The sequence below is a fragment of the Chiloscyllium plagiosum genome, chromosome 16 (assembly GCF_004010195.1).
Source record: "Chiloscyllium plagiosum isolate BGI_BamShark_2017 chromosome 16, ASM401019v2, whole genome shotgun sequence".
In the NCBI taxonomy this organism is placed as follows: Eukaryota; Metazoa; Chordata; class Chondrichthyes; order Orectolobiformes; family Hemiscylliidae; genus Chiloscyllium; species Chiloscyllium plagiosum.
This window is the reverse complement of record NC_057725.1, coordinates 6,048,770-6,068,329: the sequence shown is the minus strand read 5'-3', so window position 1 is coordinate 6,068,329 and position 19,560 is coordinate 6,048,770. Positions and strand designations below refer to the sequence as shown.

The 19,560-nt window shown below is 44.1% G+C and overlaps 1 protein-coding gene across 5 annotated transcripts in view; it reads right to left on the bottom strand.

Moving 5' to 3' along the window:
• Positions 1–19,560, bottom strand: part of LOC122557625 (protein kinase C-binding protein NELL1-like) — a 954,605-nt gene that overhangs the window by 873,389 nt on the left and 61,656 nt on the right. For all 5 annotated transcript variants that reach the window (XM_043705393.1, XM_043705388.1, XM_043705391.1 and 2 more), the window contains one exon: positions 17,456–17,552. In XM_043705393.1, the coding sequence (XP_043561328.1) occupies positions 17,456–17,552 (97 nt within the window). The remainder of the gene's footprint in view (positions 1–17,455; positions 17,553–19,560) is intronic.

Genomic DNA, 19,560 nt, shown 5'->3' with positions numbered 1-19,560 from the left:
GTGGGGGGGGGGGGGGTCAGGGTTGAGGGGGCGGTAGGAGGAGGTGTCTTCAAGTTGGCGTCTGGTTTCAGCGGTGTAGAGATCAGTGCGCCAAACTACCACTGCACCCCCTTTATCCGCTGGTTTGATGGCGAGGTTGGGGTTGGAGCAGAGGGAATGGAGGGCTGCGCGTTGTGAGGGTGAGAGGTTGGAGTGGGGGAGGGGAGTAGACAGTTTGAAGTGGTTAATGTCATGGCGGCAGTTGGAAATGAAGAGGTCAAGGGCAGGTAATAGGCCAGCACGGGGTGTCCAGGTGAATGGAATGTGTTGGAGGCGAGTGAAGGGGTCCTCAGAAGAAGGGCGGGAGTCCTGGTTGTAAAATTAAGCTCGGAGGCAGAGGAAGAAGTGTTCGACGTCACGAAGCTTATTAAATTCATTGATGCATGGGCGGAGGGGGATAAAGGTAAGGCGTTTGGACGGAGGGGGATAATGGTAAAGGTAAGGTGTAGCAGAGAATTCCATAGACTCAACACTCCCTGGGTGAAGATACATTGCCTCATCTCAGTCCGAAATGATCTTCTGTGTCCTCAGACTGTGACCCTGGTTCTGGACTCCCCAGTCCTGTGTTTGCTTGGTCTAGTCCTTTTAGAATTTCCTATGTTTCTATGGGACTCCCCTTGCATTCTTCGACACTCCAATGAATATAGTCCTACACCATCCATCATTCAGTCCTGTCATCAAAAGGATCAATCAGTCTGACAAACCCTTGCTGCACTCCCTCCATGGTCAGAAGTCCTTGCTCAGATAAGGAGTCCAAACTTCACACATCAGGTAAGGTCTCACCAAGACCCTATACAATGTCAGTTTGCATTCCTGCTCCTGTAATTGAATCCTTTTGCTATGGAAGCCAACATTCCATTTGCCTTCCTCACTGCCAGCTCCCCCTGCATCCTTACTTTCAGTCGAAAGTGTGGTACTGGAAAAGCACAGCAGGTCAGGCAGCATCCACGGAGCAAGAAATTTGACATTTCGGCAAAAGTCCTTTATCAGAAACGAAGCTATGAGCTGAGGGTGTGGTGAGATAAATGAGAGGGGGGGGGTGGAGTTGGGTGAGGGTGCGGCGGGGGAAGGTAGCTGAGAGTAGGATGGAGCAGATAGGTGAGAAGGGAGATGGACAGGTAGGTGGATTGAGGTGGGGGTAATGGTGATAGGTCAGAGAGGAGGGTGGAGCGGATAGGTGAGAAGGGAGATGGACAGGTAGCACAGGTCATGAGAGTATTGCTGGGTTGGAACTGGGATAAGGTGGGGGGAGGGGAAATGAGGAAACTGGTGAAATCCACATTGTTACCATGGAGTTGGAGGGTCCCGCGGCAGAAGGTGAGGCGTTCTTCCACCACGTGTTGGATGTTAAGGGAGCAGCAATGGAGGAGGCCCCGGACCTGCATGTCTTCCGCAGAGTGGGAGGGGGAATAGAAATGTTCAGCCATGGGGCGGTGGGGTTGGTTGGTGTGGGTGTCCCGGAGAGCTCTGTAAGATGGCATTCTGTCTCCGCAACGTAGAGGAGACCATATTGGGAGCCACAGATACAGTAAATGACAGGTGTGCAAGTGCAGGTAAAACTTTGATGGATGTGGAAGGCTCCTTTGGGGCCTTGGGCGGAGGTGAGGGGGGAGGTGTGGGTGCAAGTCTTGCAATTCCTGCAGTGGCAGGGGAAGGTGCTGGGAGGGGAGGCTAGGTTGGTGAGGGGCATGGAGCTGACAAGGGAATCACGGAGGGAATGATGTACGAGGTACAAGGACACCCAAGATCTCACTGCATCTCCTTCTTCCCCAATTTATCACCTCCCAAATAATAATGTGCCTTCCTGCTTTCGCTAACAAAGTTGAACGATTCACATTCATCACATGCCATACATGTCCAAATCACACTGTAAGATCTCTTCCCCCTGCTCCCACCAGCTTTACGTCGTCAGAGTCATACAGCCTGATGACAGACGCTTTGGTCCAACTCATCTATGCTAATCTGGTTTCCTAAACTGAACTGGTCCCATTTGCCTGTGTTTGATTTGCTTTGTTTTATTTATTCTCTCATGAATTCATTATAAATAAATAGTTGCTTAGCGTTGCCATTCTCCGGCATCATCTTAAAACACAGAAAATAAACAAACCAAAACACTGAATATAGATCCACAAAAATAAAACAGTAAAGCTCATCTTATGGTCTTCTTTCAATAATGTTAAGTGTTCTTTGGAACAGCTCCCTCTTCTAGCTCAGCCATAGACCTGGACCTTGCCCCCCCCCCCCAATGCCTCGAGTCCCTGCTACAACCATCCCTCGATACCTTTCCTTTCCTTGTGACCGTCCAAATATACTTGAAATGTTTTAATTGTACTCCCAACTACCACTTCCTCTGCAGCTCGTTCTATACATGCTCCACCCTCTGTGCAAAAAAGCACAGCTCAGGTCCCTTTTAAATCTTTCCCCTCTCACCTTAAACCTGTGTCCTTTAGTTTTGAATTCCCCCACCCAGAGAAAAGACCTTGCCTATTCACCCTATCAGAGCCCCTCACAATTTAATAAACCTCAATAAGGTCAGCCCTCAGCCTCCTATGCTCAAGGGACATAAGTCACAGCCTATCCAATGACTCCTTATAACTTAAACCCTCCAGTCTCGGTGACATCCTTGTAAATTGTTTTGCACCCTTTCCAGTTTAATAACATCCTTCCTATAGCAGGGCAACCAGAATTGTATGCAATACTCCAAATGTGGCCTTACCAATGTCTGTTACAGCCACAACATGACGTCCCACCTCCTTTACTCAATGCTTTGACCAAACAGGCAGACAACTAGTGATCCACACTTGAACACCAAACAGCCGCTGAACGCCATGACCAGCTGTCCCCAGTAGCCATACACACAGATGACAAGGACCATAAATTTGACTGGGACAACACAACGATCATAGGACAAGCTAACACAAGACAGCCAGAGAATTTCTAGAAGAATGACACTCATCCATGGACTCCATCAACAAACACCTTGACCTGGAGCCATAATACTGGCACGGCGATGAACAACTGGAACCAGAAACCAGAAGCAGAGGAACAAAACCAAATAAATTCCAACTGACACAGTACAGGAGACTCCACAGTGCTGAGGATGTCACTGAGACAGGGGACGAAATGTCTACAAACCAACTTCCCAGCTTGGCGAACATACCCGTAACTACGGCAACCGGCACCCGAGCTACAAATCTTTACACAAACCTTGAGCTTTGACCAATGAAGGCAAGCATGCCAAATGCCTTCTACACGCCCATATACCTGCAACTCCACTTTCAAGGAACTATGCATCTGAACCCTGAGGTGTCTCTGTTCAACAACACTCCCCAGGGCCCTACTATTCACAGTCCAAATCCCGCCTTGATTTGTCTTAACAAAGTATTATCTACAAGCTTGCACATTACAAGGAGCTATACTTACACAAGTAAGTATGTTGGCATTCTGCCTGACACTACTGGAGTTAAAACTAAAAATCACACAACACCAGGTTATTGTCCAACAGGTTTATTTGGAAACATTAGCTTTCGGGTGGTTGTGGGAAGAAGCAGCGCTTTGAAAGCTAGTGTTTTCAAATAAACCTGTTGGACTATAACCTGGTGTTGTGTGATTAGTAACTTTGTATACCCCAGTTCTAAATCTAAATTCTAAATCTAAATCTTCTAAATCTTTGACAGTCCAACACGAGCACCTCCAAATCTGAGTTAAGACTGACAATATTCAGGGGCTGTATGTTATTTCATGGTAATGTAACCGCATTAGGAATCTTGAGGTCCAGGCGAATGCTTTGGGGACACAGGTTTTAATTCCAGCACAGCCACTGATTGAATTGAAATACCACTCATGAAAGAATAAAGAACAGAAATTGTGTGGTCACATTTGGAATATTGAGTATAATTCTGGTTACCCTTCTATTGGAAGGTTGTTGTTAAACCAAGGAGGGTGCAGAAATGATTTAGTCCTTTTCCTAGAGTGAGGCTGGCCAAAGCGAGAGGACATTGGTTTAAGGTGAGAGGGCAAACATTTAAAAAGGACCCGAGGGCTAACTTTTTCATTCAGAGAGTAGTGTGTGTATGGAACGAGCTGCCAGAGGAAGTGGAGGCTGGTACGATTACATTTAAAAGGCATCTGGATGAGTACATGAATGGGAAGGGTTTCAAGGGATATGGGTCAAATGGGACAAGGTCAGATTGGGATGTCTGATTGGCACAGACAAGTTGAACTCAAGAGTCTGTTTCCATGCTGTATGACATTTATGACGATGTAGATGTCACTGGCTAAGCCAGCATTTATTGACGATCCCTAATTGCCCAGAGGGCAGTTAAGAGTCAACCACATTACAGTGGGTCTCGAGTCACTTGTAGGCCAGACCAAGTAATGACAGCAGTTTTCTGTCTTAAGGACATTAATGAACCAGATGTATTTTTCTGACAATCAATTCATGGCCATAATTAGACTCTTGATTCCAGAATTTTTTTTTAAAAATTGAATTCAGTTCCACTATCTGTCACGGCAGGATTTGAGCACAGACCTCCTGAACAATACCATTAGGCTGTCACTTCCCTACTTGCCAGGTTGACAGTATTGACTGGAGTTCCATCAAACACAATTTGGTTTGCCTTTGTCATGTTCCACATTTCACATGTTACTGCACGCCCTGCTATTCTCAACATAATTTTGAGAAGTTAGCAGCAACACAGTGAAATATCCTTACTCAGCTCATGGTCATTCACTGAGGATCCATTGGTACAGTCAGAAGAGAAACTAATGATTGCAGTCAAGGTGAAGGCCATTACCTCTCTACAGATGGTGGGAGCATTGGGCATGAACAGGAGTGCACAGACAAAATTCAGACACAGTCACTGCCCAGGGTCCTCCTTTGCCTCCAAACAGGTCACCTCAAAGGCTTTCCAGTGGCAAACCCCTTGGTGCTGACAAATCTAAACTTGGAGGAGTAAAGTTTCTAAATAGCCCTCAGCTGTCAAGCAAACAAAAATGTGTAGGAACTTGTTTGAAGATAAACCAAATGCATTTGCCTTAATAGGACAGTTAACTACAAAATGTAGCTGAAGGTATGTTGGGTGTATTCCCCCTTGCCCTCATTCCACATTTTATTGGAAACCTTTGACCAAATATCTAATGTCTTTGAGGATGCTTTACAGTCAAATTAACTCTCCTTTACTCCTTTATTCTTGATGAAGGGCTTTTGCCCGAAACATCGATTTCGAAGCTCCTTGGATTCTGCCTGAACTGCTGTGCTCTTCCAGCACCACTAATCCAGAATCTGGTTTCCAGCATTGGCAGTCATTGTTTTTACCTCATAATCTTTACAGTTCAGACAATTGAGGTTTAATGGTCATAGAGTCATACAGCACAGAAATAGACCCTTCGGTCCAACCATCGTGGGTGGCACGGTGGCTAGCACTGTTGCCTCACAGCGCCAGAGACCCGGGTTCAATTCCCGACTCAGGCGACTGACTGTGTGGAGTTTGCACATTCTCCCCGTGTCTGCGTGAGTTTCCTCGGGGTGCTCCGGTTTCTTCCCACAGTCACAAAGATGTGCAGGGCCAGGTGAATTGGCCATGCTAAATTGCCCGTAGTGTTAGGTTAAAGGGGTAAATGTAGGGGTATGGGTGGGTTGCGCTTCGGCGGGTCGGTGTGGACTTGTTGGGCCGAAGGGCCTGTTTCCACACTGTAAGTAATCTAATCTAATCTAATCAGTCCATATGCCAACCATAATCCAAAACAAAACTATTCCCACCTGCCTGGGCTTGGTCCATACCCCTCCAAACATTTTTTATTCATTACTTATCAAAATGTATTTTAAATATTGTAACTGTACCCTCTGGAAGTTCATTTCATGTACAAACCACATAAGAAATGAGGGGCAATTTCTTTTTTAAGTAAAGTCTTTCTTCTCTCACATTAACGAAAGGAAATGATTGTAAAGTCAGGTATTAGGGCATAGTGAGACTTGATGTGCTGGGGGGAAAAGAAATGTCAACAGGGCTTTGAAAGAATTCAAATCCTTTGTTCAATCTCCCATTCCCTCTGATCTGCATTTGTTTATTTAAATTGGAAGTAGAGGAGCCTTGTTTTAGCTCGAAAAGTTGTAGCCTCCAAGCAAGCACAGTCAGAAAAAACAAACAGCTTTTGTTTGAATATTTCAAAACAAACACACAAACAGTGATGAGATGCACAGAGAGGTAGGACAAGCCAGACAGCAGGTAAATGCAGAATGCAGAATTCAATTAGGAACTAATTCCTTTCGTTGCACAAGACTGACAGGCAATGGGTTCAGGAACAGGTTTGTGAAATGAAAACGAACATTTGTCGAACACCAACATTTGAGAAGTGTATCAGTTCTGCACAAGGAGCCAGGTGCTCTTTACACCAAAGAAAAATGCTTTCCAATATTTTCTCTCAAAATATCAAACCTTACCTTCCAACTTGATACAGTGCATAAATGACAACAGTTTTGCATATTTAATACTGTCTTTTATCTCTGACCTTAAACATATGGTAACCATCTGTGGAAGTACCAGCAGCAGCCTGCCTGTAAAGTAGCAGCTGTTTCGAAAGGACAATATCATCATCAATTTTCCTTCTAACTGACAGCTGAGTTGGCACAATTCAGAACAGGTTCCAGGTAGAGATCTTTTGTCCTGACACAGTTTTTAAGTTCTTAAAAATGTGTTGCTGGAAAAGCGCAGCAGGTCAGGAATGAAGAAGGGCTTATGCCCGAAACGTCGATTCTCCAGCTCCTTTGATGCTGCCTGACCTGCTGCGCTTTTCCAGCAACACATTTTTAAGCTCTGATCTCCAACATCTGCAGACCTCACTTTCTCACAGTTTTTAAGTTGTAGATTATTGTAATTGCCTATTTGAACTGTTCTGATTCCTCTGCAAGAGACAAGAGCAGCAATTGTTTCTGTAATTCTTTTATTGTCTGTGGGGGTTCCAAAGCAAGGCCAAGTGTAAATAACAGCTGTTGTGAGGAATAATATCATCAATTTTCCTTCTCATGGACAGTGTAGGGCCCGTTAGCAACAGATTTCAGGTATATACTCTTTGTGCTTGACTAGTTTCCTTTGGGATTATGGTCGGGCATAGACAATTTGAAGCATAGTGTCTGTTTCCGTGCTGTAGGACTCTGACTCTATAACCAATGCTGAGATTGAAGAGTGGTTAAAAAAGGCTTCACCATTTCAGACAGAGATGAGGAGCAATCCCCTCACTCACTCGTAGGGTGATGAACCTGTGGAATTCTCAATTCTAGAGAACCGTGAACGTTCAGTCATTGAGCAGCCTCAAATTCGGGAATGACAGACTTTTTGAATAAAAGAAGATGGAATCAAAGGGAGAGGGTGGAGTTGAAGTCAAAAATCAGGCAGGATCTTATTGATTGATAGAGAAGGTGCAACAGGCACATTGTCATGCCCTGCTCCAGTACCTTATACTCCTATTTTGAACTCTATAAAACATTCTGCATGAGATTTAAGTGCAAACTGTTTTTATAGTAATGTCAAAGGCTATTCCGACAGAGGACAGAACCTCATGGCTAATAGTCACTTTTAAAGTGTCGGGAAATGCAGAGAGCGGTAACACAACAAGCAGACGGTCTACGAGCTGAGGGACACATGTTGACCAAGACATCTCCCCAGCTTTTCTTTAAGCAATGTGCTACAATCTTTACATTCACACATGATGGCGAATGGGGCATTGCTTCTGTATCAGACTCAGGGTGAACGCAGGAAGGATGTACTCAATGACGGGGTCATGACGTAAGGATACAGGGTCGGTCATTGGAGGACTGAGATGAGACAAATGTCTTCACCCAGAGAGTGGGCAGACTGTAGAATTCTTTGCCACAGAAAGCAGTAGAAGCCAAAACATTGAACATTATCAAGAGAGAGTTAAATATAGTTCTCAGGGCTAAAGGAACCAAGGGATATGGAGAGAAAGTGGGAACTGGGCACTGAGTTGAATGGTCTGTCGCAATCATGGCGAAGCAGGCTTAAAGGGCTGAATGGCCTCCTCCTGTTCCTATTTTCCATGCTTCTATGTTTCAAAAGAATCCACTTCTGACAGTTCAGCTTTCCCTCAGTGCAAAGTATTGACTTAGATCAAAACTCAAAGATTGTGCAATGGGATAGAACCATTAACCTACTGACTCCAAGCAAGAATGAGACTAAATGAAGTCAAAACTCTCCAAATTTAATCATGATTAAGAACAACATGTTTAGCTTGGCTCTAATCATGGGAATGTTCATAACAGCATGGATTTAGAGCTTAGTGTACAAGTCTCATTCAATCCGGGCACACAGTTTGTACAGATACCCAACCCTACCCTGCTTCATGGAAGGTACAAAATAAAAGGTAACAGTTCAATTTGAGGAGACTTCCATAGCAAGAGGGAAAATGCCCCTAGTTCCGGAGAACTATAGGGCTGCATGGTAACTTCAGCCAATTCAGGAGATGGTTAGCTCAGTTGGCTGGATGGCTGGTTTGTGATGCAAAGTGATGCTAACATTGAGAGTTCACTTCCTATTCCAGCAGAGTTAAAAAATCACACAACACCAGGTTATAGTCCAACAGGTTTAATTGGAAGCACACTAGCTTTCGGAGCGACGCTCCTTCATCAGGTGATCGTGGAGGGCTCGATCGTAACACAGAATTTATAGCAAAAATTTACAGTGTGATGTAACTGAAATTATACATTGAAAAATTGATTGTCTGATAAGCCTTTCATCTGTTAGAATACAGTGATAGTTTTGCTTCTTTCATGTGTAAATCACAAAATCTTTTTTTTAAAGTTGCATTCTCGGGTTAGCTGTTAACAATGGTGATAGCTAGACAACATATTGAAGGTGTTAGCCCCCTATGTTCTCTGTCTATGACCTGATGTTTAGATTGATTCCAATCTAAAAAGTGAGATAACAAAGTTTTACATAAATTCATGCGGTTTTTGAGCTCAGAGTTCTACATGAATGCTTACAGTTTTTGAGCAAAGTGCAATGTAACTCTGCAAGTACAAATTCACCACACAAAATATATGTGTGCATGTGGGTCTTTGTCTGTCTGTGTGTGTGTGTCTGTCTTGGGTGGGGGTTGTGAGTGTGAGCAAGTGTGTGTGTGTGGTGAGTGCAGAGTGTCTTAAGTCTGTGAGGGGGTGCATGTGTGAGTGTGGGAGTGTGTGTGTGTCTATAAGGGTGTGTGTGGGTGTCTGTGTGCATGTCTGTGTGTACTTGTGTCCATGTGCATGTGAGAGTGTGTGTGTGTAGGAATGTCTGTGTGTGTGTATAGTGCAATGGTGATCACCTGTAATGTGACATGAACCCAAGGTCCCGGTTGAGGCCCTCCCTATGGGTGCCGAACTTAGCTATCAGCCTCTGCTCGGCCATTTTTCTCTGCTGCCTGTCCTGAGGTCCACCTTGGAGGATGGTCACCTGAAGGTCCGAGGCTGAATGTCCTGGACCACTGAAGTGTTCCCCAACTGGGAGGGAACCCTCCTGTCTGTTGATTGTTGTGCGGTGCCCATTCATCCGTTGTTGTAGCCTTTGCTCGGTTTCCCCACTGTACCATGCCTCTGGGCATCCTTGCCTGCAACGTATAAGATAGATAATGTTGGCTGAGTCACATGAGTACCATGTATAAGATGGGAGGTGTTCCAACGTGCAATAGTGGTATCTATGTCCACACTCTGACACGTCTTACAGCGTCCACCGTGACAGGGTTGTATGGAGTTGTCCTGAGAGCCGGGCAGTTTGCTACGAACAAAGAACTGTTTGAGGTTTGGCGGTTGTTTAAAGGCAAGTAGTAGAGGTGTGGGGAAGGTCTTGGTGAGGTGCTCATCCTCATTGATAACGTGTTGCAGGTCACGAAGAACATGGCGTAATTTTTCAGCTCCTAGGAAGTACTGAACAACGAAGGGTACCCTGTCAGTTGCAGCCCGTGTCTGTCTCCTGAGGTCATTACAGTTCCTTGTTGTGGCATGTTGGAACTGGTGGTCGATGAGTTGAGCATCGTACCCCGTTCTTGTGAGGGTATCCTTGAGTACTTCCAGGTGTCCATCACGTTCCTCCTCATCTGAGCAGATCCTGTGTATGCGTAAGGGCTTGTCCATAGGGAATGGCTGTTTTAATATGTTTTGGGTGGAAGCTGGAGAAGTGTAGCATTGTGAGGTTGTCGGTGGGTTTGCGGTAGAGTTTGGTGCTGAAATGACCATCCTTGATGGAGACGCATGTGTCCAAGAATGAGACAGATAGTCGAGAGTAGTCCATGGGGAGTTTGATGGTGGGATGAAACTTGATGTCACTGTGTAGTTTTATCAGTGACTCCTCGCCATGGGTCCAGAGGAAGAAAATGTCATCAATGTACCTGGTGTACAATGTTCTTTGGAGATCCTGCATAGAGAAGAAATCTTGTTCGAACCTGTGCATAAAAATGGTGGCATATTGGGGTGCAAATTTGGTCCCCATGGCTGTTCCGTGCGTCTGGATGAAGAACTGGTTGTCAAAGGCGAAGACGTTGTGATCGAGGATAAAGCGGATGAGTTGTAGGATGGTGTTTGGAGACTGGCAGTTGTTGGTGTTGAGTACTGAGGCTGTTGCCGCGATGCTATCATTGTGGGGGATGCTGGTGTAGAGTGCGGAAACGTCCATTGTGACGAGGAATGTTCCCGGTTTGACTGGTCAGTGGGTGCTGAGCTTCTGTAAGAAATCTGTAGTGTCGCGACAGAAGCTGGAGATCCCCTGTACAATAGGTTACAAGATACCTTCCACATAGCAGGAGAGATTCTCATGTAGGGTCCCATTGCCCGACACAATGGGGTGTCCTGGTGTGTTGGCTTTGTGTACCTTTGGAAGGCAGTAGAAGCCGCCTACACAAGAAGTACGTGGGATGAGGGTGCGTAGGGAACTCTGAAGGACTGGATCCAAAGTTCTGATCAGTGTGTTTAATTCTCGGGTGGGTTCTTTAGTCGGATCAGCTGGTAGCTGCTTGTAGTGTTCCTGGTTGTTCAGATGTCGGTACACTTCCTTACAGTAATGTGTTCTATTCTGAATGACAGTGGCTCCTCCTTTATCTGCTGGTTTGATGACAATGTTGTGATTGGTTTTGAGAGCCTGGATGGCATTGTGTTGTGAATGGGTGATGTTTTGCTTTACCTTGTGGGTGCGGCTGATGAATCTGGCATTTATATATTTCCTGACAGTTTCAGCATCCATGTCAAGCCCAGGGCAGTGGCCGTCCGGTGGGGTCCATGTTGACACCTTCTTTGGTCGCTCCTCTACAGATCCTTGTGATGATTGTTCCAGTTCATCAGTGGGATCACTGCCGGCACCTTGAAAGAATTCCCGGAGTCTCATTCGTCTGATGAACTCCTCTGTGTCTGCTGCCAGAACCAACGGGTCCATTTTGGCGGTGGGGCAGAACTTGAGACCCCAACTCAGGACTTCAATCTCTTCCGGTCGAAGGGAGTGGTCCGATAAGTTGCCAATAGACTTCCCCGCAGTGATAATGTTGTCTACTGTGGTTCCAGGGCGGGCTTTGCTACTATTGGTGAGAATGCCAAGCTTCTCCAGTTTTTTGTTCTTGGTGTGCATGTACGTGGTGTAGTTTTGTCGCCTTGTCTGTTTGGCATATTCCAGCAGAGGTACCATAAAGGTCCTGCCTTCTGAGGCGTAGTGAGCCTTACGTTTAATGCATCACCAGGTGTCTCTCTCTGAGAGAGTAGCCCTGGTACTCTGGGACTATGCTAACGTTACTGTACAAATTCCCTAAAGAGAAGAAAGTCCCCTCCACAAGCATTTTACTGCCTGATAGCCTCTGAATCATGTTCATGCTGTTGGGAATGGCGATCAACTGTCCTCTACCCCGTACAGCCTACCATTTGTCACCATTAAATTCAACCTCATTGATGTACACCACATTTCCATAATTTAAAAAAAAGTGTCTTGCCATAATGATCAATAACAGCTTGCAGTTGGTTCCCCTCCGGATTCCCAACTCTTTCACTCCTCTCTCATGCATTTGGACAAAGATCCAGTCGGATTTGATTTCGGTGATTGCATTCAGGTCTGAGCACTGCACCTCAGGAGGGAGGTACTGACAGAGACAGAGCTGGTGCAGGATCGCCAGATCAATACTAGGACCACAGGATTTGAGAATCAGTTGCATTGACAAGATTTGTATTCTCTTAAGGACAGAAGACTGAGGGATGAATGAAAAGATTTCATAAGGTGAATAGAGAAACAACTTCCTCTGGCGAGAGAGTGGAACACAGGGGACATGAATTTTAAAGTTACTGCAGGGAATCTCATGGGAACATCGGAACCCCTATACAAAGCTAAGACACAAACTAGAGTGAAAGAAAAGAGGAATGGGTGTATTTATGCTTTTCTTCATTTGTTCACAGGATGTGAAAATCACTGTCTGGGCCAACTTTTATTGTTCAACGCTGGTTGCTCAAAGGGCAGTATAGAGTCAACTATGTTGCTGTAGATCTGGAGTTTCCAGGCCAGGACTTCACTCCTCTAATGGGTCTTTGTGAGCCAGATGGGTTTTTACAACAATTAACAGTAGTTGCATGGTCATGATTAAATTGCATTTGTATTGAATGCCAATTACACCACCTACCATAGGCATTGGCCCGACATCCCCAGAACATTAAGCCTAGCATTCTGGATTAGTAGCCCAGTAACATTACCACTACATTTACCTCTTCGCCTCTAGGTCAGGAAACTTTAAGTCAAAAGCACAAGATAATAAAATTGTGGTAAATGGATGCAAGAGTCAGATCATGTTTAACCTCATTGAAAGGCAGAACAGGTTCGAGAGGCTGAATGGCCTCTTCGTGTGCTCTCTCAACCCTCTTGAGCTTCAAGAGGTTCAAATTTCATGGATAACATAGTCAAAGTTTTAATTAACATACTGTAGAACAATCAACATTAAGATGACAAAAGACAACTTTCTGTTTGATTGAAGAACCAGCAATTGTCAAGCCTGCATCACTGGGTCACCATTTGGTAGTGAAATAATTTATCACATTTTGTCGCTTATTCTTCATTTGGGCTCTGAAGCCTTTTCTTAAAGCAGCTATTCATTGAATAGTTGACATTTTCAGACAGCTCTTACAATAGCCAGTCCATGTTTCTTCAAAATATGAACAGAGTTGGCTAAGTGCCAATGAAGATAACTGGATTTGAAACTAACACATGGTTGTCTGTACCAACAAAAACGAAGCAAAGAAAGTTGGCAGCACCTGGTAACATTTTCAATTTTTTTTCAAATTTATCAACATACATATATGTTGTACAATTTCACATCATAATGGATTCAAGTCAAGAGTAGGGACTAACATTGAAGTGGTTTCACAAAAATCCATTATCTCGTGGGATAGTTCAAGCAATTAATTTAGAGTCAGTGGCATAATGCTAATTTCTCTGGGCTCATCATCCAATGGCCCAGGCTAATGCTCTGAGAACACGGGTTCAAATCCCATTCTGGCAACTGGTGAAATTTAAATTCAATTCATAAAATTCTGAAATTGAAAGCTAGTGACAGTGACTATCATGAAACTACCATCAATTGTTGTAAAAAATGCAAGGTCACCAATGCCCTTGGAAAAAAGGAAGAAATTGTTTGTTTTTACCTGGGCTGGCCTACATGTGATTCCATACCCACAGAGGCGTGGCTGCCTCTTAACTGCCACCCTCATCAAGGGCTGTTAAGGATGGATAACAAAATGTTATCCTTGTCAGTACCACTCACATCCCATGATAAAATCAAAGACTGGGAAGATGCCTAAGTGCATAAAGGAGAAAAAGTGAGAATGATTTTTTATTGGCTGATGAGATCAGAGATACGAAGATTGTGTGAGGCTACATAGGATGTAAATAATCAGCTATGACCTTGAATGATAGAGCATGTTCGAGGGGCTGAATAGCCTATCTCTGTTTCTGTGTTTCAACAAAAGTGAAGAAGCACAATACTGTCCAAGGGAAAGCAGCCAACCAGACTGAAAATCTTCAACATTTACTCCCTCCCACATCAATGGAGAGCATTGGGTACCATCTACAAGACACAAAGCAACAATTCACCAAGACCCCTTCAACAATACCTTCCAAATCCATGACTCAGTCTAAAAAGGACAAGCTATGGAGGTGCCGGTGTTGGACTGGAGTGGACAAAATCAGAAGTCACAGGACACCAGGTTATAATCCAACAGGTTTATTTGAACCTGACGAAGGAGCAGTGATCCGAAAGCTTGTGATTTAAAGTAAACCAGTTGGACCATAACCTGGTATCTTGTGACTTCTGCACTTAAAAAGGACATGGGCAGCAAAAAATGTGGGAATGCCACATACAAGTTCCTCTTCAAAACTCACAATTTGGAATTATTTTCACAGATACTTCACAGTTGCTAGGTAAAGGTCCTGAAGCTAATAGCACTGTGGATGTACCTGCACCATTGGACTGTTGTACGTGTACCCACCCTTTAAAAGGGTGATATGTGCCATATGTACACCATGCTGTGACTCTGCCTGTGGGTCTGTAAGCCGCTCACACAGAAAGTAGTTGGTTTTGTACGATGTGTGCTTCACAACCTGCAATGTGCTTCAAATAAAATAATACACAGAATTAACCAATCCCTAATGATCAATCACTTTCAGACTATTCTAATTACGGTTCGGGTGGCACGGTGGCTCAGTGGTTAGCACTGCTACCTCATAGTGCCAGGGACCTAGGTTCGAATCCAGCCTCGGGTGTGTGTGGAGTTTGCACGTTCTCCCTGTGTCTGTGTGAATTTCCTCCGGGTGCTCCAGTTTCCTCCCACAATCCAAAGATGTGCAGGTTAGGTGGATTAGCCATGCTAAATTGCCGATAGTGTTCAGGGACGTGTAGGTTTAGTCAGGGATAAATGTAGAGTGATTTGGTAGAGGAATGGGTCTGCGTGGGTTACTCTTTGGAGGGGAAAGTGTGGATTGGAGATCAGAGTTGAGAGTGTGGTGCTGGAAAAGCACAGCAGGTCAGGCAGCATCCAAGGAGCAGGAGAATGGATGTTTAAAGCATAAGCTCTTCATCAGGAATTTTTACTCTTATCCTTTGGAGGTAAGTGCGGACTTGTTGGGCCGAATGGCCTGTTTCCACAGTATAGGGATTCTGTGAATGCAAACAACCTCCTTATCAAAGGCAATTAGGAATGGGCAATAAATAGTTCGCGACATCCATGTCGACATGAATAATGAAAGAAAATAAGAGAAAATGTGATGAACCCCACTCCAGAATTACTTTGTAGGTTAAGCAGTCATTCAATGATGCAAGCAGAAACTTGTAAGATTTGCAACAGAATCACATCTTCCTCAGCAAGGCTGGTTGTCATGGACACACTGCCTCACAGCAGTGAAAAGCAAAAGCAGTATCCAAATGGCAAAGAGGGCAGAAATATGATTAATTCAAAAACTTTATAAATAGTGTTTCAGAGACTAAGTCAAGCTACCTGTTCAGTAGCAGCCGTATGTACCAACTACAAGATGTACTAATTTTCCAAGGCTGTTTGGATAGCACCTTTCATACCCATGACCATCTAGAAGGACAAGGACAGCAGATACATGGGAACACCAACATCTGCAAGTTCCCCTCCAAGCTACTCACCATCCTGACTTGGAAATACATCACCGTTCCTTTACAGTCACTAGGTATAAAATTAGATTAGAGCTGGAACCCAGAGTGTGGGGTAAGTACATAAAAGTTTTTGGTAAGGATAAGTACATGAAAGTTTTTGGTATGGGTTAGATTAGGTTAGATTCCCTACAGTGCGGAAACAGGCCCTTCGGCCCAACCAGTCCACACTGACCGTCCGAAGACTAACCCACCCAGACCCAGTCCACTACCCTATATTTACCCCTGACTAATGCACCTAACACTATGGACAATTTAGCATGGCCAATTCACCTAACCTGCACATCTTTGGATTGTGGGAGGAAACCAGAGCACCCAAAGGAAACCCATGCAGACACTGGGAGAATGTGCATACTCCACACAGACAGTTGCCCAAGGGTGGAACTGAACCTGGGACCCTGGTGCTGTGAGGCAGCAGTGCTAACCACTGTGCCACCGTGTCGCCCATAAATACCAGAGCTACCCTCTTCACAGCATTATGGGTCTACCTACACAAAATGAAATGCAGCAATTGAAGACAACATCACCACTTTCTTGAGGGCAATTAGGGATGGGCAACAAATGCTGGTCCAGCCAGGGATGCCCACATCCCTGGAGTGTATTTTTGAAAAAGGTTCTTTCGTTAGGGTGGCACAATGGTTAGCACTGCTGCCTCACAGATACAGGCACCTGGGTTCAATTCCATCCTCAGGTGACTGTCTGTGTGGAGTTTCCACATTGTTCATATATCTGCATGCGTTTCCTCTGGGTGCTCCGGTTTCCTCCCACAGGCCAAAGATGTGTAGGTTAGGTAGATTGGCTGTGCTAAATTACCCATAATGTCCAGGGGATGTGTGGGTTAGGTGGATTGGCCATGCTAAATTACCCATAATGTCCAGGGAATATGTAGGTTAGGTGGATTGGCCATGGGAAATGCAGGGTTACAGGGATGGGATGGGGTCTGGGTGGAATGTTCTTCAGAGGATTGGTGTGGACTCTATTGGCTGAATGGCATGCTTCCACACTATAGGGATTCTTTGATTATTAAAAAAAAATCTCTATGTGGTACTTATGCTAAAGCACTTACTTGCAACTGGTTTTTCAGACAGAACCTGCAGTCCTGTTGCACATTTCTAAGATGCTCCTATTGTTAAGTCAGTGGTGCCACATCCAGACGGCTCACGCCCAGTTGCTGATGAAACAGCGCTGAGGTGCAAGATCAAACCAACATGCTTTCTCACCAACAGTAATCTTTAGCAGGAGTGTGCACACTTCCCACACTGCCTCCCCCAACTCATTAGCATTTTCTATTTTTGAGTGCACCAAGTTTATGAGAGACATGGGTAAGCAATTGCACAATACTGAAAATAAATAATTTCCCAACTGTCTCGCTGCTGCAAAACACAGGAAAATGTAATGACACCAGATAAATTGTTTCTGTTCCAGAACTCATTTCACAATTTGCAATTACATTATTTTGGATAATAGTATTTCTGTTGATTATCCAAATGGTAAACAGAGTGTTAAACCGAGAGAACAGTCACAGGAATATTTGTAATAATTGCCATGAAATATTATGACGTGGAACAACCATAGCTTTAATCAACTAGCTATCAAGAACTCAACAGGGTAATACTGGTATTTTAATACATCTTTGCTCTGTATTGTAATTGAAGTGTGTAAATAGACTGCAGAATCCCACTATAAGTTAGCTGTACGGCTCAAATAAATGAGTATGGATCCTATTGCTTACCTTAAACAGTCCATGTCTACTGCTTCGTTGACCAAGCCATAAACCGATTCCTGGTTTGAGATTGGTCTGCGGAGGATCAATGATACGTTCATAAATCCTGTGGAAAAGAGGACATATATTTTGCTCAGTTCAAAAGTCAGCAAAAGATTCAAACAAAATACCTTATAACAATACATGATTGAGTCATCAATATTCCACCTGAACAAGTGAATGACAGGGCAAATGCTTCTTCTAGCATTTCAATTGTGGTGTTCAGTATGGAGGTGTCATCTTTTCAATCAATCCATCTTAAAACTCTGTACGTTTTTCACAACTATCATCCTTTACCCAGCCTGTAGGTGAGTAGATGATAGGATTCTTTCACAACTTTGAGACTTTCATTGGGTTAAAACTTTTGAGTAAATCACTTCCACAGGTTTCAAGTGCCATCTCATTTCTTTCAAAATATGAAAGAAGAAAGCAACCTGAAGCCTTTTCCAAACTGAAATATGTCAAACCCTTCTTTATAAAAGAATATTGTCCTCATTCATCTTCAGCTGTCAGTTAAGAGACAGCAGAGCTAGGACCAAAATCAAAAAAGCTAAACTAAACCAATATACTGCAGAAACTGGAAATCTGAAATTGGAACAAAAGAATGCTAGATATGCTTCATTGACACTCTATCCACCACCTCTAACTTTCACTCCCTCCATCACTGATGCATAGTGACAGCAGTGTCACCAATAAGATTCACTGCAGCAACTCACATCATCACCTGCAAGTTCCCCTCCAAGCCATTCACTATCCTGATTTGGAAATACAGGTATATCACTGCTTTTACAGTGTTACTCAAAATCCTGGAACTCTCTCCCCGCGACACCCTCAAGGCGGCAGGTCACCATCATCTAATCCAGGACAATTAGGGATGGACAATAAATGCTGGCCCAACCAGTAATGCCCACATCTCATGAATGAATAAAAAAAAAACATTCTCATCAGGTCTGGCAGCAGCTTTGGTGAGATAAAGGGAAGAGCTGAAAATGCGCAGCAGGTCAGGCAACATCCAAGGAGCAGGAGAATCGACGTTTCGGGCATGAGCCCTTCTTCAGGAATCATGCCCGAAACGTCGATTCTCCTGCTCCTTGGATGCTGCCTGACCTGCTGCGCTTTTCCAACAACACATTTTCAGCTCTGATCTCCAGCATCTGCAGTCCTCACTTTCTCCCCTGTGATAAAGGAAAGTACAATTTCAGGTCAATAACCTTGCAATTGGAATAACCTCAAAATGACAATCCATTGCAGCTTTCCAGGACTTGAAGTTTCACTTTTAGGTTTGAAAAGAGAATTAAAATCAATGAAAAGGAAAATTATAATTTGCATCATTCTGATAAAAGCTTTCAAAAGTATATTTCGTTTAATTGATTTGCAAAATTTAGATATTGCTGGCAAAGCTAACATTTCTCATTTCATTGAATCCCTACAGCATGGAAACAGGCCATTTGGCCCATCGAGTCCACACTGATCATCCAAAGAGCATCCCACCCAGACCCAACCCCTAACCCTCATTCCCCATGGTTAACACATTATGGTCAATTTATAATGGCCAATCCACATAACCTTCACATCTTTGCACTGTGGGAGCAAACTGGAGTACTTGGTAGAAACCCACGCAAACACAAGGAGAGTGTGCAAACTCCACACAGATAGTCACCCAAAGCTGGAATCAGACCTGAGTCACCGGTGCTGTGAAGCAACAGTGTTAACCACTGAGCCATCATGCCACCCTTGATTCAATGATTTGTGGTGGTGAGTGTCCTTTGTGAATGGTTTAAAAAAGATACACATTTATATAGCACCTTTCACAACTTCTGGATATCCCCAAATGCCTTTATGGTGTAGTCATGTTTGCAATGCAGGAAACACTACAGTCAGTTTGTGGATGTAACCCTCCGACAAGTGGCAATGTGAGAAAGGATCAGGAAAAGAAAACAATAAACTGCACACGCTGTAAATCTGCAACATAAACAGAAATTGTTGGAGAAACTCAGCAGGTCTGGCAACATTTGTGGAGGGAAAGCAGAGATAACGTTGCAAGTTCAGGTACCGTTCTTCAGAACACACTCTTA